The sequence below is a fragment of the Galdieria sulphuraria genome (genome assembly GCF_000341285.1).
Source record: "Galdieria sulphuraria unplaced genomic scaffold scaf_45, whole genome shotgun sequence".
Classification (NCBI taxonomy): Eukaryota; Rhodophyta; class Bangiophyceae; order Galdieriales; family Galdieriaceae; genus Galdieria; species Galdieria sulphuraria.
In genome coordinates, this window is record NW_005178430.1 from 78,046 (window position 1) to 97,093 (window position 19,048).

General features: G+C 38.6%; 9 protein-coding genes across 10 annotated transcripts; 4 read left to right on the forward strand and 5 right to left on the reverse strand.

Annotated features, from left to right (window-relative positions):
• Positions 1-10: 10 nt before the first annotated feature.
• Gasu_48140 (OTU-like cysteine protease family protein) lies at positions 11-965 on the reverse strand. The gene is made up of 2 exons (XM_005704133.1): positions 577-965; positions 11-524 (listed from the first exon to the last, which is right to left on the reverse strand). Exons 1-2 carry the CDS (start codon positions 934-936, stop codon positions 42-44), a joined length of 843 nt encoding a protein of 280 aa, XP_005704190.1. The 5' UTR covers positions 937-965; the 3' UTR covers positions 11-41.
• A 15-nt stretch (positions 966-980) lies between these two features.
• Gasu_48150 (ribosome recycling factor (plastid)) lies at positions 981-1,865 on the reverse strand. The gene has a single exon (XM_005704134.1). It carries the CDS (start codon positions 1,794-1,796, stop codon positions 1,050-1,052), a length of 747 nt encoding a protein of 248 aa, XP_005704191.1. The 5' UTR covers positions 1,797-1,865; the 3' UTR covers positions 981-1,049.
• A 120-nt stretch (positions 1,866-1,985) lies between these two features.
• On the forward strand, positions 1,986-3,336 carry Gasu_48160 (uncharacterized protein). The gene has a single exon (XM_005704135.1). The coding sequence runs from the start codon at positions 2,124-2,126 to the stop codon at positions 3,312-3,314; it is 1,191 nt and encodes a 396-aa protein (XP_005704192.1). The 5' UTR covers positions 1,986-2,123; the 3' UTR covers positions 3,315-3,336.
• A 34-nt stretch (positions 3,337-3,370) lies between these two features.
• On the reverse strand, positions 3,371-4,735 carry Gasu_48170 (RING-box protein 1). Its single transcript, XM_005704136.1, has 4 exons — positions 4,362-4,735; positions 3,978-4,314; positions 3,740-3,922; positions 3,371-3,677 (listed from the first exon to the last, which is right to left on the reverse strand). The coding sequence occupies exons 2-4, from the start codon at positions 4,093-4,095 to the stop codon at positions 3,640-3,642; spliced, it is 339 nt and encodes a 112-aa protein (XP_005704193.1). The 5' UTR covers positions 4,096-4,314; positions 4,362-4,735; the 3' UTR covers positions 3,371-3,639.
• A 35-nt stretch (positions 4,736-4,770) lies between these two features.
• Positions 4,771-12,025, reverse strand: Gasu_48180 (uncharacterized protein). Its single transcript, XM_005704137.1, has 5 exons — positions 11,362-12,025; positions 11,175-11,309; positions 11,046-11,130; positions 5,060-10,993; positions 4,771-5,006 (listed from the first exon to the last, which is right to left on the reverse strand). Exons 1-5 carry the CDS (start codon positions 12,004-12,006, stop codon positions 4,822-4,824), a joined length of 6,984 nt encoding a protein of 2,327 aa, XP_005704194.1. The 5' UTR covers positions 12,007-12,025; the 3' UTR covers positions 4,771-4,821.
• A 70-nt stretch (positions 12,026-12,095) lies between these two features.
• Positions 12,096-14,146, forward strand: Gasu_48190 (amidase). The gene is made up of 4 exons (XM_005704138.1): positions 12,096-12,295; positions 12,348-12,460; positions 12,514-14,053; positions 14,110-14,146. The coding sequence occupies exons 1-4, from the start codon at positions 12,105-12,107 to the stop codon at positions 14,120-14,122; spliced, it is 1,857 nt and encodes a 618-aa protein (XP_005704195.1). The 5' UTR covers positions 12,096-12,104; the 3' UTR covers positions 14,123-14,146.
• Positions 14,147-14,164: 18 nt separating this feature from the next.
• On the reverse strand, positions 14,165-15,695 carry Gasu_48200 (uncharacterized protein). Its single transcript, XM_005704139.1, has 5 exons — positions 15,606-15,695; positions 15,453-15,556; positions 15,325-15,398; positions 15,035-15,267; positions 14,165-14,983 (listed from the first exon to the last, which is right to left on the reverse strand). Exons 1-5 carry the CDS (start codon positions 15,664-15,666, stop codon positions 14,217-14,219), a joined length of 1,239 nt encoding a protein of 412 aa, XP_005704196.1. The 5' UTR covers positions 15,667-15,695; the 3' UTR covers positions 14,165-14,216.
• A 200-nt stretch (positions 15,696-15,895) lies between these two features.
• Positions 15,896-17,686, forward strand: Gasu_48210 (oxidoreductase NAD-binding domain-containing protein). 2 transcript variants are annotated; one of them, XM_005704140.1, is made up of 7 exons: positions 15,896-16,213; positions 16,265-16,378; positions 16,425-16,538; positions 16,589-16,747; positions 16,798-16,904; positions 16,959-17,044; positions 17,090-17,686. In XM_005704140.1, the coding sequence occupies exons 1-7, from the start codon at positions 16,022-16,024 to the stop codon at positions 17,185-17,187; spliced, it is 870 nt and encodes a 289-aa protein (XP_005704197.1). In that variant the 5' UTR covers positions 15,896-16,021; the 3' UTR covers positions 17,188-17,686. The 2 variants fall into 2 exon arrangements, with proteins under 2 accessions (XP_005704197.1, XP_005704198.1); XM_005704141.1 differs by having other exon boundaries at positions 15,896-16,378; positions 17,090-17,226.
• Positions 17,687-17,865: 179 nt separating this feature from the next.
• Gasu_48220 (uncharacterized protein) lies at positions 17,866-19,042 on the forward strand. The gene is made up of 3 exons (XM_005704142.1): positions 17,866-18,045; positions 18,093-18,860; positions 18,915-19,042. The coding sequence occupies exons 1-3, from the start codon at positions 17,867-17,869 to the stop codon at positions 18,982-18,984; spliced, it is 1,017 nt and encodes a 338-aa protein (XP_005704199.1). The 5' UTR covers position 17,866; the 3' UTR covers positions 18,985-19,042.
• Positions 19,043-19,048: the final 6 nt, after the last annotated feature.

The following is a 19,048-nucleotide window of genomic DNA, read 5'->3' on the forward strand; positions in this document are numbered from 1 at the left end:
GCCCAAAAAAACATATTCACATAATCAGATGAAAAACATTCCTAAATTGACAACCGATGATGTTGTCCAATCCCACTGTTTGTCCACTCTCTATGCTCTACAGTATTATTTCGACTCCAAAATTGTTCCAATCTTTTCAATTCCTTCTTCTCTATTCGGTTTAAATGTGCTTTCTTCTTCGGAATATCGGCAGTATGTTTGCAAATAAGCCCCAAATAGTCAAGAGAACGACTCCAGTCATAGTCAGTACCATCCAATACTACCATGGCTTGTTCATAACTGATTCCATTTCTTTCAGCCAATTCTTTGCCAGCTAAGGACCTTACTTCATGAGGAACTTCTCTATGCTTTGCTGGAAGATTGGAAAATAAGTTACGCAACCTTCGTACACTGGAATAGTGTCGATAGTCATGGAAAGCCAAATGAATCCATTCAGCATCATCAAAATTGCAAATGTCATACCACGGCTCTTCCAGTTGATGAATACGAATGTTCACATGAAAAGCCAGTGAAACAGCTTGCAACTAGACATAGATATGAATAAAGAGCGCAATCTTCAGTGAGTCTTTTGCTTACTTCGATATTTCCAGCCCAAGTACCGTCCTTCCTCATATCTTGAATATATTGGGCAAAGGGTCTTTCAGTTGTTAGAAAATTGCAAAAAAAGTGACCATTTGCTTGCATATAATCACAAACTTTGTTTCTAACGTGCTCATGATAGTCTTCATTCCCATATAGTTGGTCTGCTACGGCCCTGAAGAGACAATTACCGTCCTCCTCCACAGTACGAATTCCTAGTCCATGAAGCAACAAAGTTTTTCGGTATTGCTTTATTTGTGTATCATTTTTGCGAAGCCATTCTCTTTTATTCTTCAACATTTCTTTTGCTTCTCCCTTTTCTGTTTTATGAAACCACGAAAACTGCAACGATCGCATTCCAGAATTATATTTTCATTAGCCGCATTCTGGAACGATGGCTTACTTCAAATCCCCCAATCAGACTTTGTTTTTATTATGACTCGACGAATAGCCTATTTTGAATTATCCAACTAAAAACTCATCAAGTCCTTTTCTTTTTCCTTTGCCTTTTCTTCCATCAACTTTATATATTTATCTGTTAGTTTCTGTATGTCGTCTTGTATGGACTTCATTTCATCCTTTCCCAATTCACCATCTTTTTCAAGTTTCTTCAACTTGTCCATAATATCACGTCGAATATTTCTCACAGCTACTCTTCCTTCTTCCGTCAACTGCTTCACTGATTTGATAAGTTGCTTCCGTCTTTCCTCGGTAAGAGGAGGAAGTTCCAATCGTATACTTTTCCCATCATTATTCGGTGTGAGTGCTAAATCTGACTCTGCTATGGCCTTTTCAATATCTTTCACATAACTCCTATCATAAGGCTCTATTGTCAACGTTGTTGCCGAAGATGCGGTAATTGAAGCCAACGATTTCAACGGAGTTTCCGTTCCATAATAGGACACCGTTAGTCTATCCAAAAGTGCAGGATTGGCTCTTCCTGTTCTTAAAGTTGACAAGTTATTCTTCACAGTTTCAAGGGACTTTTTCATCCTTTCTTCGGCCTCTTTTTGTGCTTCAGAACTGGATACCTTGGCTGTACAAACTTGTGTCAAGACACGCCTCGATAAACTTGCATTTTTTTTCAAAAGAAAACCAGAAAAAGAGGACTTTGATACTTTACAAGCGTGACAATTGCGTGAGAAAAGGATTCTATTGCATCCATAACCTCGGTGTATTTCTATAAAACAACAGGAAGAAGAAGAAGCTAACAACATCCTCCGTCAGAGATCAAGAAGAAGAGCAATCACGGAAATTATTATAGAAAACATATTTATTATTCATCGGTACATAGTTTTTCATTCCATTGCAATTCTGCCATTTCATATTACTATTGGTTGATAGTTTGTAATATATATATATATATATATATATATATAAATATATGAGACAATATATTTCTCTCATTTGGTGATTTTTCATTCATTGAATGGGAATGTGGGACGTGGATCAACTTTGCGCTCGTTGGAAAAGTAGATAGTGAGCAACTTGGTTGAGAAAGTCAGTAGCTATTGATCCTTGATACCTTTATTTTTGCTGTTTTTATGACCTCTTCTTCCAAAACTAGTTTTTGGAGGGATGAAAACTCCTTGGCTCTGTTAGAGTTGTCCAGTGGCGCCGCCATCAAATCGTTGGGAAGAGTGGTACAGTGCTTCTCAAAACTGACAGAGTTTGTTTCGTTGAGGTTAAAACAAGATAGTTTGACTGTTCACTCTTTGAGTACTGGCAAATCTATTGGAATGGAATGTACTTTCTTGTCCAGTTTTTTCCAGTCTTTTCAAACCTTTCCAGTGGGCTACCCGGTATCTTCCAAGTTGCAAGAGATTGAAGTTCTTACTGTATCAACCAAGAATCTTTCAGCAGTATTTCGAATGTTATCCAATATCCATTGGCTTCAATTGCATTTAAAGCTGCATCCTTCAAACCTTTTGATAGTGACAGTATCACAGTCAAAGCTTCGAAAGTGTTATACTATACCACTTGAACAAAACGTAGTATCTCGTGTTGTATATTCTATAGCTACTTGTTCTTGTCGTCTTTCCGCAAGACCAAAAATGTTCCAAGATCTTCTCCATAACTTTGAAAGCAAGTTGGAAGAATTGAAGATGATTGCGGATAAAAAGAGACTATACTTCTATTCCAGTGATAGGACAAGATTAGTTACACGGAAAAGTATCCGATTTCATACCCTAGTCGCTGTAGATGCTACTGAGTTTGATGAATATTGGATACATTCACTCGATGAAGATTCGATTCAGTTGGGGTTTCCATTTGCTGTCTTTCGACATGCTTTAGAATTAGCGGAACAACTGAATGCTTCCTTTTATGTACATTTCGATCAAGCAGGAACTCCAATGATTCTCGCCATAAGAACAAGAGGTGAATGCTTATTGGATATTGATTTTATACTTTCCACTAGAAAGTTGTCCCAGGAGGAACAGAGTCATATGAATACTAGCTCATTAACGGAGAAGGAACATTTTATATCGAATTTATCGCCATCAAAAGACTCTAATAACCACTATGTTCCTCTCCGAGATGAAAGTACTCATCTCTTTTCATCCAATTCTTATTCTGTCGGTGTTGATTCTTTCCATTTTTCACGCAACTTATCCATGGGAGGTTCCTTTATGAGAGGGCAACAAAGTGAAAACAACTGGATCCAAACAGAAGTGAACAGCAACAGTGAGGAAGACGAAAAAGAAGAATATGTCGAAGGCACACCTCCCAGATAAGGAGTGAGTATATATATGTTAAAAGTGAGTGGAAAAAGAAGAGGATCAACTGTAGACAACAACACTCCAACTAAACGAAGAATTTGTACAACAGGGATATTTTTCGTACAGAAACCCAACGATAAAAAGGCACAAGGTACGTTACAATAGAAATAGGCAGTTCTTATTTGGAATGACGAAACACAAACTTTGTAAAACGACTTCTCTTTCCACTGAAAAAATATAATGTGAAAGAAAGTGTTATTCTGACCAAAACAAGCAAACACTAGGCCTGCTTCTTTGCTGCTATTTCTAACCTTTGTCTAGGTTGACCTAAACACTACACTCAACGACCGTATTTTTGAAACTCCCAGTCACGATTGTCTATACAAATTCAAAAGTAATAAATCTTTAGTGGATACATAAATATGGAAAGATTCACGAACCTAAAGGACAAACTTGTCGTGTCTTCAACCATCTAGAAATACAGTGAAAGTGAAAGGCATGGTTGCATACTCCCCAAGCCACTGTACATTCTTCTGAAGTTGCAGAACCTTGGTTGGCTTGACACTCAATGCACAAGTCCATAATATGGTTTCTACAAATGGCGCAATTATCTACGACAATATCTAACTTTCGCGGTTCATCCAACACAACCAAAAAACAAGCACAGTTTCCAATTACCCCAAGCCCACAACGCTACTGCGTTCCATTTCTTTACTTCAAATCTCTTTCTCGGTTTCTCACTTCCACCAGCACCTTCTGTGACGTCTTCCATAGGTACGGCAGTTGAGGATTCCATTTGAGTCCAATAGTAGACAAGAATGGATTAATGCAATTGTGGTGGGAATGTTTTCCAACAACGATAAACACGAATACTTTCCCAACCAACTCTACGGTGCACCAGTTGTAAAGTGACAAAGTTACCTTTATCTCGTAAAAACTGCAACACTTGAGAAGGACAATTGGTATCCACCAACAATAAATACAGTAAGACACGATGGCTGTTTGTAGTTGTTTCCTACAACCTTGAGTAACAAGTTTCCAAACCTACCAGCGACTACTTACACACAATTGTTCGCAAAAACGGTCAATCACTTGCCGTCCTAGAATACCACCAGCCCAAGTGGCAACACCCGAATGTTCAGTTTGCCCTCGCTTGTATTCTTCTTCATCAGTTGAAACGTAAGGAGGATTGAAGATACACATCCAGTCGTCAGTTGGACGTAAAGACGTCAACAAATCACTTTGAATAACTTCAAAAATATGACCCGTCGCTTTCAACTTGAAGCTATGCAACGCAGTATATTGAATATCTGTTGCCAAGTAAAGAATGGACTGACTCTCATCATAACTGGACGAAACTTCCGTCGTCACTGTTCCACTACCCAAACCTACCTCGACAACAAGTGATGGAAACGGTTGAAAATAACTCTGCACAAAGCGTTTGTCACTCAAAACAGCATCCACAAGTAAAAACGTGTCTTCTGAAGGTGGATATATCTCATTCCATTCCAAGCAACTCGTTTTATTCATAAGAGTATTTTTCCAAATATTTAAGTCTCATCAACAAATGTTTTCTAAGATCAGGAGGATTGCTGTTCGTGCCCATTTCCTTTAAACGCGTAATATAATAGCGTTTCATCAATGCAATCGCTGAATGCCTATTGCGAAACGCAGGATGAATAGCTTCTTTTTCCATATATAACAATCCTAAGACCTCAACTTAAAAAATACTCAAAATGATATTAACAAATAATACAAACCTGCTTGTTCCATAAGACCGGCATCCACCAAGATGCCCAGAATATTATCCAAAATTTCTTCCTTTTCCTGCAGTAAACTAGGCACCAGAACTGCAAATAGCCAAGAACGACCAACACAAATCAACCTATGAGAAGTATCCTCCAAGACCCACTTTTTAACTAAAGGCAATATAGAAAGATCAACGGGCTCCTGAGGTGCCAATCTCTCCAACTGTGATACATAATATTTGCAAAGCGATGGATAACCACTAACAACGCCCAAAACGGATGCCAACAAAGGTCTCTTCTCAAAAAGATTGGCAAGCATTCTTTCAATATGCTGTTGTTCCAAACCCATCTTTGCAAAGTTTCCTAAATACTGTGTAATGGAAATGATCAAGGAGGACCCCTCTGCATTGTCTGGATCCTGACAAAGTTGAATCAATTTCTCCAACCATACGAAAACAACTTGACGAAAATGACTTTGCTCTTTGGTAATAAAATTGCCTACATGATCGAGAGTTATTATAAAAGCATTCAATATACGATAATCATGTATAGTTTGACATAAAGGAAACAATTCCTCCATAATAGCATTTGCTGCATCGACTTCATTTTCCACAATATTTCGGTCTAAATTGGAAAGATGCTGCAGCAAACTAACAGAACTACTATCATTCTCTTGTGAAGATAACATCTCCGTCATTTCATTCATTAGTTTCCACCACTTCCACTGTTTCGAATCGGTTTCCTTATTCTCCAAATCATGCAGTTGTTCCAACTGAATTGCCAACTCCATTAACTCCAAAATGAGACTATTAAAATGCACCCATTCTGATTCTATGACTGTTTGACGCAAATTTTGAACCCAAGAGCGAACTCTTTCTAAACATTTTTCCAACGTTTGTTTGTAAAGCAAAGTATTTTGTTCTAATGCTACGTCTTCCTCTTCACTAGGCAACAAAGATTGTTCCCATGCGGTTGAGGGACTGGAAGACATAATAGGATCTTGATCATTTTGCTGTCCTTGTTGCATCAAAGCTTTTGATAATATGGATAAAAGATGTTTACATCTTCCTATCTGCCAAGGAGTCCATCCCTTATGTTGCTCCGCATGTTCTACGGACATCATCAAATCATTCAGCAATTCAACGACTGCTGAGCTAAAAACTTCCTTAAACAACTCCTCCGGTGTAACTCCATCCGAACTTAACCATTCGCTATCCAGACATTTCATTCCACGATAAACGCTATCGACCGAAAGTTGTATTTGACTGGTTGTCTTTAACAACTCTACAAAAACTCTCTTTGAGAGAGAATAATCCATATCTTCCCTATCCAATTGCTCAAATAAATATTCTGCTAGGTCCGTTCGTTCTAACCATAGCCATTCTGATATTCTTGCAATTGTCTCCAGTGTCGAACGTTCATTTTGAAGCTGTTTCCAATGTTGATAATATTGACTGTTTTGATCCATAGTTGCCACTTCTGTTTCAGAAATACTGTGAAACGCACACATCACGATATCCAAGCGTACCGAAATACCTGGCTTTACCTTTAAACTTCGTAATCCAACGCGTATAAATGGAACCAAATCCTGCAACTCGCACGTTTGCAACCATTCTACCTTTTCGTACAGTTCTTCCTCCAATGCTATCAACGGAGATTCTGAATGTTCGCATATAAACTGTAATCTAAAACGAATCCACATAACTCTTATCCAAGACGAAGAAGGTGTGACATCCAAAGTTGCATGTAGTTGATTTGCTAAGCCACACAATTCGTCAAGCAACTTTGACTCTTCATCTCTTGAAATATTATAATCCAAACCTTGCATGAACAATAACCACTCCTCCTGACAAGCTTCTTCATGCAATGCTATCAACTTCTTAAAGTTGAATTTTCTCTTGTAATGTAGCGCAAACTTGTCAAAGAAATCTTTCAAGGCATCCAATTCCAAGTTCCTCTTTAAACACCAATTCTCTTTGGAACTAAATCCTGCATGCAAAAATAACATGGTGCCTATCTTAAACAACATTTGCAAGGCACCATAGTCATCTCCCGAAACTTGCTCCAAAAATGATTCAAAACGTTGCTCCAATTCCTGTCCATCTTCTTGACGTACGAGTATATCCTTATAATTCTCCACAAAACTAAAAATCGATTTCTCCAGAGACTTGTCAGGTTTCGTGCAATATCTTTTGATGGCAGCTCTTAACAATTCTGTACGACAGCAACATTCGGAAACTCCAAATTTGATGGCACGAGAAACCACCTGTTGTGCTTCATCTAACGAAGTTGACTCACAAAGCTTGAGAATGGCAGTCTTTCCTGGTTGTTTCGATGAAGAATCAAGTTCATTCTCAAAATTCGACTCGTTAGCCTCTCCTGAAGAATCAAAAGTTGCTTTCCATACTTGATAAGAATCCCATTCTTCGACAAATTCACTCCATAAGTTCCATGCTGTTTGCTGTTCCTCACAATAACTCATTACATCTGCAAACCTCAAATGACACCAATCATCTATACAATAATGTTCCAATTGACTTTGGAAAGAAACATCTTGCTTAACAAGACATAAATAACGATAACCATCAGCAAATGCAATCAAGCCTTTTCCAGCTTTTAGCGGAGACTTTATAGAAGCATCATGCATTTGATCAATTATTGCATTCCAAGTTTCATCACAAGTCGAAGAAGATATTTTTGACAGTATACTTAACGCCGTAGAAGCTCCAGCCAATCCATTCTCCAGAAATTCTCGACAAACTGAAATAAAAGGAGCAATTTCGTTGAGATCTCCTCCGCATGGGTTCAACATGTTTGAGTTTCCGATATTCACACCGAACAATGGTTTTTCATATCTTCCGTCATAAGGACCTAACTGTTCTAACGATTTGTAACCAACTTCATGATCCTCGGTCTCATAAAATATACAGGACCAACTGTTGTTCAATAATTCTCTAGCATCGGGATTGATGGAAAATGATATATGTGAAGAGAAACTTGAAGATAATTTGGCTTGGTCGTTGTTTGCTTGTCTCGACTGGTTCGGAAACTCTCCGTCTATATACTCTTCCAAGTGTTCAGACCAGGTAACAAGTTCTTCATCCGGACAATTACAATAAGCAAAATATGCTAACATCTTCAAGTCACTGCCCGTTATTCCTTCTGGAAGTACACGCATCGAAAGATATGAAGCGACAATTGCGTTACAAAGTTCCCAACAATCTTCATATTGTCGCTCTACCAACATTCGAAGGATCGCAATGGTCCATTCCATCTTACCTTGCTTGAAAGAGCCTGTTGCTAATGCCAACTGACTCAACTCCTTCGGAAGTTCTAAAAGAGAACCAAGCCGAACCATCTGCTGTTCTACATACTCAAAACTTTGTCTTTTCCACTTGTTTATCTGAGCACATATAGAATCAGCAGCTTGAAAAAGAATATTCTTTTTCATCTCTTCATCTGTTGCAAGAGACAACAAATTTGAAGGCACTAAACCAAAAGTTTCATTGAGAAGGTCATGAACATCACAAAGATTGTGCAAGACCCGATAATGTTTTGTTTGTGCGTCTCTGGACTCTGAAAAACGCTCTTTTGCAATAAATTGCAGCCAAGAAGATATCCATTTTCGTGCTTCAACAATAGATTGGTGTTGTAGCTTTCTCATGATGTGACTCTCAACTAACTTTTCTTGTTCTTCTTGTCTCAATAAAATCAGGAACTTGAAACATACATCAACAGGAGACTCTGAAATCAATAATGACTCACAAATCCAATGGAGAGGTTCCTCAGGATCCACAAATGCCAAGCGTTGACAAACATCCGTTAGGCTTTCATAACATGATTGTACCTTTTGCGTCAAATTTTCCTCATCCAGGTGAAACGAAATAGAAATTTCTTCAATCTCTCGTAGTGGAATATTCTTTAAATTATTCTTCAACAGCTTTAGTGCATCCGAATTTGGATGATCGCCAGTGACATTGAGGAGAAACTGCAGTGAAAATCTTCCGCCGTACTTCCATAAATAGTCCAGTACAATAAGATGATCCTCAAACATTCGTATCTGGCTTTCTATCTCAGTCGGTACTCGAGTAGGCAATGCTTCAAACAAAATACCCAAAGAGTCAATTATTTCAATATCCCAATCACATTCCCAGTGCCGAGGATCTTCTAAACGAACAATAGAAGAATTATCTAACGAAGTAAAGCCATATTCTTCTACAAAAAGTGGATCACGACAAGTTGCTTCGTACGAGACCTTCAAAGCGAATTGTACATTTGTTCTATTTCGCTTCAGTAGTGAATCATCTGAGACATTACTCTCCAAATGGACAGTACTAGAAATGATTTCATCAAATGTGACTGAGAACTGTAAGAATGTGGCAACAAAGTTAATGCCAACAGGGCCCGTCCTTACAACAGAGAGAGAAAGAAAATGAAATAAGAGTTGTTCTAAAATATCCTTCATTTCGGAGTTCTCCTCCAAACGGTTTCTTATAAACATCCGGAAAGTGCTTCCATATAGTCTCTGCCTGAAGTATTCCACGCAGTCCTCACTAAGGTCTTGAAGGATAGCTTCTCTAGGTCGCGTATCATGGAATAATATAAATAACATTTGTTGTTCCATATTCATCTGATCACAATAAGCGGAGAAAGAAACATTATTTGGCGCACCTTCTACTTTGACTGCATTCATCAGTTCCTCCAGACGATGCTTTTCCTTTACAAACCAATTGCCAAATATTCTTTCATTAAAAATTTGCAACCATTGAGCAACATTATCAAAATCACCATCTCGCTCTTCTATCTGAAATGCTCGATGACGAACAAGTTGAAATAATCTTGCTCTCTCGTTCTCTACTTGCATTAAACGTTCCATAATAAACTCTAGTAAATCAGCATATGTTTGTGGAGGTATGACTTCCGGAATATATCCAATAATTGGCCAGAAAGTATCCGTAATAGGTGTAGCCTCTGTAAAGCAAAACTTCAGTATGGACTCTGTTTTGAGAAAACGATAAATAATATCAGTCAAGCCTAAACATGCAATTCTCTCTAGAAAAGACGGGATACGATAAGAAAAAAATTCAGTCATTTCCAACAGGTCAGAAAGCCTTTCATCTTGATACAATTTCAATAAGGAAGACCAAAACTCAAGTTGGTTCTTCTTCTTGTCTACGTCTTCTATTTTCGAAGCATAATGAGGATCTTCTATTACCTCCATTGCACGTTTCAGAAGTAGCTTCAAAGCAGCAGGTGATGACGCAAATCCTTGGCAGCATTCTTCCACAATCACACAAGGATTTGTTACGTTTTGAATGAGACTTCTAGCAGCGTCCGCATCGCCATCTGATATACGCCACAAGGCAATAATGGAATTGTCATCAAGTAACTTGTGAAAATGTGATATATTCAGTGCTAAATCATAGTTTTTTTCTTCAATAGCATTGTAAAAAGCATGCTCTGCAGTGCTCTTCTCCAATGTCCATCCTCTCCACTCCAACGCATATTCCACTCCCTTATCATGACTACTACGTGACTCTAATGCTGCAAGTTCTACAACAGCAAGTTTACATAATGGTGATTGGATATCAAAGAGCGAAGTGCTATTTGTCGTCATAATGGCAACTACGGGAAACACGGGGGCATCTCCTTGACCAAGTTCTACGTACAGTCCAATCAAATCTTCATTCATCCAGCGAAATGAATGTGTCTCTGAATCCAAATAACAAATGTTGTGCTGTTCTAAGCTTATCAAACGTTCACAGTTTTCGATAGTAATTTTCGGCGCATTCGACTGTAGACGTGAGTCACTCTTGATATTCTTAGACCAACTGCTTTCCTTATCCCAATGCCAAACATAAGCAATCTTTTGGAAAACATCACGAGCAACTAGAACTTTCGGAGAATACGTAATCCATATCTCTTTGAAACTATCATCAGAAACCTCTACTTTTCCCAAAAAAGTTACAAAGTTTCTCACTAAGCAGTGAAAACTCACCTTGAGGAAAACCATAATTTGCACCAAGACTTTGAGTCGAAATTGAAAAAGATGATAAAACGTTATTATCCAACTGATCATAAAACTATCAGAACGGTATAATTTACTACAAATGTATAGTGTTCTTACCTGTGAAGACATGACTAGATGCAACAGTATGACATTCTTATCAAGGATTAAAGCTAATATGATTTGATTCTCTTCATTGCGAGAGAATCTGGCACCAAGTAGTCTCTTGTATTTCATCTTCAGATTTACACAAGTCTATGCACATTTCTACAACTTAAACCACTTTAACAAGTTAATCTCTACTTACACTTGAAAATTTTGGATTCTTGCCAGAATTTTCACTGGCCAAAGATACACAATATACGTCTAAGGAGTCACTTAACAAAAGGATATTCAAAGTATCTCGAAAGTAAACCACAGTCATAGCTATGACAATACCATTCTTCCATTGTATATCATTTGCTTCAATGCGACAATAAAGCTCATGATTTTCCAAGGAATAGGCTCGCAGTAGCATTGAACACGGATCGATCAATACTAAAAGCTTTCTTTCCTCTGCAAGTAAACACATCAATCCTACTTGTAATTCCTTTGTTTCTGGCCATTCTGGTTTCCAAACTTCTGAGGAAACCTCAGAAGTTTTCACTTTCTTGATAACGTGACAAGGATCACTTGACAAATTAGCGGTCACAACCAAAGTTTCCTCCTCCTCTGAATCTGTATAGGCAGCTCGAAAGTAGAAAGGATGTCCACTACTATACAAGGCAGCCAAAGAGTAATTTTGCTTTTGTTTCCTTTCAGAAGCTCTTTTGAACCACTGGAAGTAACCTCTTTTCAAGTCTTTCTCATTCTGTGACTCACTGCCCTGCCACGTAATGGAGCTATAAGATACCCTCTGACGATGTAACAAGTCTAGTTTACACACTTCTGAGAGTCTTTTGTTAGCTTCCATAATACTTTATGTGGACAGTATTCTCTGCAAGCATAAAATGACTAGGTGGTCCGACTCTATCAAGAAAATTCGAAGCGCCTTTCTATAACTTGTCAATTATGAATGATTCATTGGTGGTCTTGGAGGTTTTCGTCTTGTCTATCATACTTTCATGTTTAGCATTTTTTGTATATGAGTTTCGTGAAAAAAGAAAGTCTCAAGTCCAGCTCATTCAGTATAAGCGTCGTACTGCACGTGAGGGAATTGTCGACTTTGGTATCAGCAGGGAAGAAGCTGATCAAGTTACGAGGTATTTATCACTTTTATTTGTTTGAGTACTTTTTGAATTCAAAGATAGATAGGTTGTGCACTTCACATATATTAGATACTGTCAAAAGCCATCAGCTTAGTGTGGAGAAAGTAGTTCGTTCCTTTTGCCAAAGATGTCGTTGGGCTGCGTCTCTGACAAGTTGCTGTATGTTCTTGAACTCTCTTCCAAGCTTAATTTTTACTTATTTTCTAAGGTAGTAACTAACGAGCTATTTCTAGAAGCCATTCTTGAGGCGAAATCATTAGATGCGCATCTACAGGAAACTGGTCAGACCAAAGGTCCTCTTCACGGACTGACATTCTCAGTAAAGGACAACATCGATGTCAAAGGCTCAGACAGCACAATGGGCCTTATATGCCGTTGTTTCCGTTCAGCAGAAGAAGATGCAACTGTAGTTTCAGTCTTGAAAACTGCTGGTGCTATAGTGATTTGCAAAACCAACGTTCCTACTACACTTTTAACACCATATGAGACTGTCAATCCCATATTTGGAGAGACTAAAAACCCTTGGTCTACCATTCGAGTACCTGGAGGCTCTTCAGGAGGTGCTGCTGTGTTAGCAAGACTTTATGGTGCCCATTTCCACTTAGGAACAGATATCGGTGGTTCTTTGAGGGCTCCTGCACATTTTTGTGGAGTTTGTTCTCTCAAGCCAACTTGTGGACGATTACCTTCTAGAGGAGAGGCTTCCATCAATCCAGGTCAAATAGGCCTTGAGTCCACCATAGGATTTATGTCTTGTGATGTGAATACCTTAGCTTTGATACTGAAAACTCTTTCGGACCCTCGATGGTGGAACAGCAAGGTTGATCGAGGACTTTCTCCACCGTTGCCATTTGATGAGGCACTATATAATTCTAGCAGTATGTTACGCATTGGAATTATTCACTATGATGGTTGGCTTGTTCCTCATCCTTCCATTGAGAGAGCACTTCAACATGTATCGAGGCTTTTGAAAGAAAAGGGCCATCGCGTCATTGATTGGACTCTTCCTGTAGATCAATGGGAAGTTATTGCAATATTTTCTTCTATCATGACATCCGATGACATGGAAATGATACGAAGAGCCATTGCGGGAATAGAACCCTCTTCCTTTTCCAAGTCTTTATTATCAAGAAATGGCAAACTCAATTCTTTCTCGCTATCCTCCTTTTTCGGCATGCGAAATAATAATCCTTCACAAGAGAAGGACAGGTTTATTTCCGAAATGTTGTTGTTATCTTGTGTTCCTCGCATTGTACGTAAAATATTGGCATTTGCCTTGGAGCATATTTTCGGATCCAAGAAGGCTGCACATATTTTACGGAGTTTTGGTTGTTGTCAAAAAGTTATCGAGTTAGAACGAGTAGTAGCCAGACAAAGAGCACTAAGAGAACAGTTTGTTGATGCCATGTCTCGCGATCGTCTAGACGCTGTCATATTGCCAACTTGCGCTATTCCAGCGGGTAGATCTTGTATAAGTGGCTTTCGTGTCCTTGCTGCCTTCTCTTATTGTTTTTTATGTAATGTATTGAATATACCAGCTGGAGTCGTTCCTATAACTTTAGTAAATGAAGAGGAAGGTAGAAACGCTTGGCTTGAACCTTGTAGTGACCTACTGGAAAGAGAAGTGCAAAACTGTGTTGTTGCAGATAATATCAGCTGCGAAGGTCTTCCAGTTGGGTTACAAGTAGTATCTTACCCTTGGAGAGAAGAAACCTGTCTTCGAGTAATGAGAGAAATGGAGGAACTTGCAAAGTTTTCGGAGGAGCCTCATATTTTGACAGATTTTTTGAAAATGGCTTCCGATCAAGAGCCCAGAAATAGTCGAGAAGTACTGATTTTGGATGAAAATTCTCCACTCGTAGGTCTCTAAAACGGTTGTTTATATAATCATTGTTTTGTATAAGCAGTATTAGTATTACAGGTTGTCCAAGTTATCCTTTGCCTTTATCATCTGCTCGATTTCATCGTCGAGATTGGCCTCCTCAAAATATTTTCTGTTCCGATACTTTTTCAATTGGATGATTGCCATGTCATAATATCGGCTATTCCAAACACGGTTGGAACTCACTTCACCTATAACTTCCAGAGGACCACCTTCACGAAATGATGGTTGAGTCGATTCTGCTTCATTTGGGTTGCTAACAGAATTCACAATTCTTCGAAATCCAAAAGGCTCTGTATGAATAAATGACTCTTCCTGTCTACCTGTTGCATCTAATAACAACTGTTTTATCTCTGGAAGAGAAGAATGTGTAGTTCCTTTGATTTCCGAAAGTAATGTTTGGCTCCATTTCGTTCCACGCACTATCCACATCGCCATGTCTTTGGTATTCTCTTCTTCCGACGTGTATCTTTGAAATGGCAACTCAACAGTATATAATGGCGGAGATTTTCGCTGAATAAAACTTTCTGTTATAAATTTTTGTACTCGCCATTTTTTGTTTGAACTCTGAGTAGAACAAAGTGGCAATAGTGAAATTCTGCTCATTGTAGAATGCCTATTTGACTGTAGAAAATAACCTAAAGTGACATTTTTAGTAGCAGCATCCGGAGCTATTAGTAATGTATAAAAACAATCTAAAGCAATCGCGCTCAAAGTGCAGGTTCGTCCATGTATTGAGCACTCTGCAAGATCTGGAGCCCACTTCGGCCAAATGTCTTTTGTTCTATCGGTGCTGCGGACTGAGAAAAGGATCACAACTGTATGCCACTCAAATGACAATTATCTCGTACCTTTCCAATAATGCAATGGTACATAATGTACATTGTTCTCTAAAAGAGATGGAAGCAACTTTGCTTCATTGTAAGCCTTCGATGGAACGATGTGCGAATTTTCAGCACTACATCCAAATAGTATAGATGGAACTTTGCAGTGAAATTCGTCTTTCAATCCGTAAAAAAGCTCACTTGCAAATCCACAAAGTCCGGAAAAAGTGTCCACTATGAACTGGAATCCTCCTAAACGACTATTCAAAAGTGTAAAAAATACTGAGAATGGTGAACTTCAAAAAAAACTGACATACTCGCTAAACTCCAACTCTCTCCTTATATGTTCCAAAAATTCTTCACCCAGTTTGTCTTTGTACGCTTCAACTCCCTTGAGCACTTACAACTGAGACCCTGACATCATATAAAAATACCACAAAGATACCTGAGAAAAGTATTGTAAACTCTGCACAGCACTAGGAGGATTTATCAAGGACTTGCGGTCAAAACTACAAACTGAGTTTTCACAAAAGTCTTTCCTGCTTTTCCCTTCACAAAATGTGTCAACGCATTATCTTCAGAAACCACATAAGAGTACCTGAGCTGCGGCGAATTTTCTGTATTGGTCCACTCCAAGAAGCCAATCCTAAGCGAAACATGATATGGCAACAAGAGACCAAAAGAAATAACCCAAGTCACCTTCTGAGTCTGAGATTGAGTACTTATGTGGGTCATTTCCAATCCTGTCAACTCCAAAAGGACCCCAATCAAACGAAACGAGTCGTGCAACTACACCTGCATCATAACTTTCACGAAATAAAGGACTATAAAAAAGGGAATTCTTCAAAGAAGGATTGAGACTCAGTAAAAGCAAACAAATGATCCGTTACTTGTGATAAACATCGCGAATTCCAAAACTGAGAACCCACACAGTTTGCTTCCTGTCCTAGCTGTATCGTTATCCACGCATCTGCTTCAGCAGTCATTGTCTGTTCTGAAATAAATTATTGGAAGATGCAGTTTATTTGTCAATGTCCGACTAGAAGCACTTTTTTCAACTCTCGCAATAAGTTTATAACTGGCTCTTTATTAAGATTTTGTAGAGAAGCCAACGTTGTTTCCTACAGTAGACTGAATAGTAGCAAGACCTTGAAGTGGAAGTTACGGAAAAGAGTTCTCGTTTCTGAATTGGAAGGCTGGTATAAAGTATTTACTCGTTGTTTTCTTACAACTGTCGTTTTGAATCCCTTTGTTAAGGCTCGTGTTATTCACAATGTATACGAATCTGAAGGCCATCGTACCCTATGCCTAGAACCACCTTCCATTGTTTTGGAACAGTACACGAATCCTGGAATGTTCGTCAAACTTTCGGTGAGTTCAACATATTCCCATAGTTTTTAGTAATACTTTGTCGTAGAATGGAAAGGAAAAACCAAACTTTTTTGCTGTAGCAAGTGCTGTAAATTCCCCTTTTTTGGAGTTTTTAGTGAAGAGAACACACTCAACTGCTTGGTTGTGTGAGTTGGAAAAAGTATGTGAGAGTTGTGCTTTAAAGAAAACAAGTGAGAATGTTGTCTTTAGGGTGGTCAGATATTCATAAGTTCCGTTATGGGAAAAGGTTTTCAACTTTCACGTCTTCACGATGTGGAACACATCTATTTGTTAGCTACTGGTTCAGGTATTTCTCCACTCAAAGCAGTTATGGAAAGTACAGAGTTTCTTCAGTTGTCAAACAAAAAAGTTGGTTTTTATTTTTTTTATGGAGTACAAATAATTATTGTTATTGATAGGATTTGCAACTTTATTATGGTGTTCGTACGCCTGAGAGATTCTCTTATCAAAATAGATTCTCAGTATGGCAGCAGACTGGAATTAGAATACATAAGATTTGTTCAACGTTAGTATACCAAGTTTGCTTGTTGAAACAATTATGAGAACGGTTCGTGCTTAGTGATGCCTCAGGGAGGTGGACTGGTAGGGTAGGTTATATTCAACACTGGTTGAGAAAGGATGGCATTCCGAATCCTGAAAAAACGGGTAAGTGTTTTAGCTTGTATTCAAGCTTTCACTTATGAGGATTAGGAGCACTATTATGCGGGGTCAAAGGAATGATAGAAGAAGTAACTCAGTTATTACAAACGCAAGGCGTTCCTTCCGATAAGATCTTGACCAACTTTTGAAAAACGTCTACTTTATGAAGTAAAATAGACAACTATTTGATAGTCGTGCGATCCCTTTCCACGAGGAGGCCTTTCTTCCGACTGCAAGAAAAAAGACAACCCGTTGTCAGACCTATACTAGAATCAATGATTCTTTTTGGTATTAAGTCGTCATAAGAGCGAAATTGGCGACCGAACGACTTTCCAAGTATTTACTTGTTTAATGCTTCAATAATAGTCTCGACCTCAGGAAACTTGAGTTTACGAGGTGGACCTTTGGACTTGCCATCCCAGATAAGAGTTTCCGTCTTGTCCTTTACCAAATAGACGTTGAACGTGCCTTTACCTGTTCGAGGTTTCCCATAAGGTTGAATGGAAACTGTCAAGGAGGGCTTTTGTTCTTTCAATGCAGCCTCTAACGACTTTGCTTGTCTTTTGTACGTTCCTAAAGGGGTTGAAAGTTACGTGACATCACAAGGAATCCAATTATGGTTACCTCAGCTAGTACAGTGCTCAATGATAATACCATTTTCTAAAGCTTCAACATTTTTATCACTATTGAAACTTTTTGGTGTATCTTCTTCCTGAGTTTTCTTGGCAATCACCTTCTTCTGTACGCCGCGAGCTTTCTTAGGAGCCATTATTTCACAATGGGGAATAATGAATCTGCCAAGGTTAATTCCTATTACTGATCTTCCTGATGGAGCTTAGTTTTGTGACGAGCCCTTTTAAGTTAAGCAGACACTTGAGTCGAACGATTTATGGACGACACAGAAAGTGCAGGAAGTATTGTGTTGTCGTTGCGAGTTGTAGAAAACGTCGGCAGGAAAACGTTGCCGGGAATATTTATGTGGACACTAGTTGCATCGACTGTGATACGTAAGAAACACTAAATTGTCTGATAGTTGGACTCTCAACTTGAAAAGTTGTCGTTGGTTGGCTCCTAATATCTTTTCAAGGAAGGATGGTCAAAGCTATGTGCATAAACAACCCGAGTCAACTCAAGAAGAGGAAGCAGCTTTTAAAGCTTTGGTGTCCTGTCCTACTGGAAGCATAAGACTCGAAAGGCCTTGTAAACTTGTGAAGCAAACACAAGATTCTTTTCCTTATCCAGTTCATGCAGATTTACCCAACATTTTCTATATGGGATTTGCCTCTGCAAAGTCCTTTGGTGCCCATTCATATCTTTGGCTGAGTTCTGCAGACTCTCCAACTTTTTCTTTTCCCAATTCTATTTTGGTAGACTCTCCAAGGTTCTTTACACCGTTGGCCAAAAATGTCCAAAATCGTATTGCTCCAGGAAACTGTGTTGACTGGATGTTCCTTACTCACCGAGACGATGTTGCCGATCATGAAAAGTGGTCTTCTTACTTGAAAGCACGTAGAATAATTCATTATGCAGATGCTGTTGGTTCTCTTCAGTCAGTAGAATGGATTCTGGAGGGTGATGGTCCTTGGTATTTATCGGAGGATCTTAAACTAGTCCATGTTCCTGGACACACAAGAGGGTCAACTGTATTAATAGATAAACGAAATGGAGTTGCTTTTACTGGAGATCATTTAGCGTTTGATATGGAGATTGGTGAACTTTGTGCTTTTCCTGAAGTATGTTGGTATAGTTGGAAAGAACAAAGGTCAAGTGTAGAGAAACTAATGGATGAACCGTTTGAGTGGATTCTTCCAGGTCATGGCAGGTAAGCTTTGATAATTTTCTTTAGATTTTGTATTTCATATTTGGCATATTTCAGGCCTTTTCACTTTCACAATGAGAAGGAGCGTAAAGAATTATTAGGAAGAATTGCCAAGGGAGGAGTTTAGGTTGTATTTGGGCTTACAAGGATGCATATAGAGTTTTAATAAAAATGAATCAACCTTAAAATTT

Coding starts and splice junctions, on each gene's coding strand:
- Gasu_48200 (XM_005704139.1), bottom strand. CDS start 15,666: ATGTTTCGCTTAGGATTGGCTTCTTGGAGTGGACCAATACAGAAAATT. Junction 15,557..15,605: donor GAAAATTCGCCGCAGCTCAG/GTACTCTTATGT, acceptor CATTTTGTGAAG/GGAAAAGCAGGAAAGACTTT. Junction 15,268..15,324: donor AGAGAGTTGGAGTTTAGCGA/GTATGTCAGTTT, acceptor ACTTTTGAATAG/TCGTTTAGGAGGATTCCAGT.
- Gasu_48190 (XM_005704138.1), top strand. CDS start 12,105: ATGAATGATTCATTGGTGGTCTTGGAGGTTTTCGTCTTGTCTATCATA. Junction 12,296..12,347: donor GAAGCTGATCAAGTTACGAG/GTATTTATCACT, acceptor AAAGATAGATAG/GTTGTGCACTTCACATATAT. Junction 12,461..12,513: donor TGCGTCTCTGACAAGTTGCT/GTATGTTCTTGA, acceptor TTTCTAAGGTAG/TAACTAACGAGCTATTTCTA.
- Gasu_48220 (XM_005704142.1), top strand. CDS start 17,867: ATGGAGCTTAGTTTTGTGACGAGCCCTTTTAAGTTAAGCAGACACTTG. Junction 18,046..18,092: donor AGTTGCATCGACTGTGATAC/GTAAGAAACACT, acceptor CAACTTGAAAAG/TTGTCGTTGGTTGGCTCCTA. Junction 18,861..18,914: donor ATTCTTCCAGGTCATGGCAG/GTAAGCTTTGAT, acceptor GGCATATTTCAG/GCCTTTTCACTTTCACAATG.
- Gasu_48170 (XM_005704136.1), bottom strand. CDS start 4,095: ATGGAATCCTCAACTGCCGTACCTATGGAAGACGTCACAGAAGGTGCT. Junction 3,923..3,977: donor AGTAGCGTTGTGGGCTTGGG/GTAATTGGAAAC, acceptor CGCGAAAGTTAG/ATATTGTCGTAGATAATTGC. Junction 3,678..3,739: donor ACGACAAGTTTGTCCTTTAG/GTTCGTGAATCT, acceptor GAATTTGTATAG/ACAATCGTGACTGGGAGTTT.
- Gasu_48150 (XM_005704134.1), bottom strand. CDS start 1,796: ATGTTGTTAGCTTCTTCTTCTTCCTGTTGTTTTATAGAAATACACCGA.
- Gasu_48160 (XM_005704135.1), top strand. CDS start 2,124: ATGACCTCTTCTTCCAAAACTAGTTTTTGGAGGGATGAAAACTCCTTG.
- Gasu_48180 (XM_005704137.1), bottom strand. CDS start 12,006: ATGGAAGCTAACAAAAGACTCTCAGAAGTGTGTAAACTAGACTTGTTA. Junction 10,994..11,045: donor AAATTATGGTTTTCCTCAAG/GTGAGTTTTCAC, acceptor TGGGAAAAGTAG/AGGTTTCTGATGATAGTTTC. Junction 5,007..5,059: donor CGGTCTTATGGAACAAGCAG/GTTTGTATTATT, acceptor TTGAGGTCTTAG/GATTGTTATATATGGAAAAA.
- Gasu_48210 (XM_005704141.1), top strand. CDS start 16,022: ATGCAGTTTATTTGTCAATGTCCGACTAGAAGCACTTTTTTCAACTCT. Junction 16,379..16,424: donor GAATGTTCGTCAAACTTTCG/GTGAGTTCAACA, acceptor ACTTTGTCGTAG/AATGGAAAGGAAAAACCAAA. Junction 16,539..16,588: donor GGTTGTGTGAGTTGGAAAAA/GTATGTGAGAGT, acceptor TGTTGTCTTTAG/GGTGGTCAGATATTCATAAG.
- Gasu_48140 (XM_005704133.1), bottom strand. CDS start 936: ATGCGATCGTTGCAGTTTTCGTGGTTTCATAAAACAGAAAAGGGAGAA. Junction 525..576: donor CTTGGGCTGGAAATATCGAA/GTAAGCAAAAGA, acceptor ATCTATGTCTAG/TTGCAAGCTGTTTCACTGGC.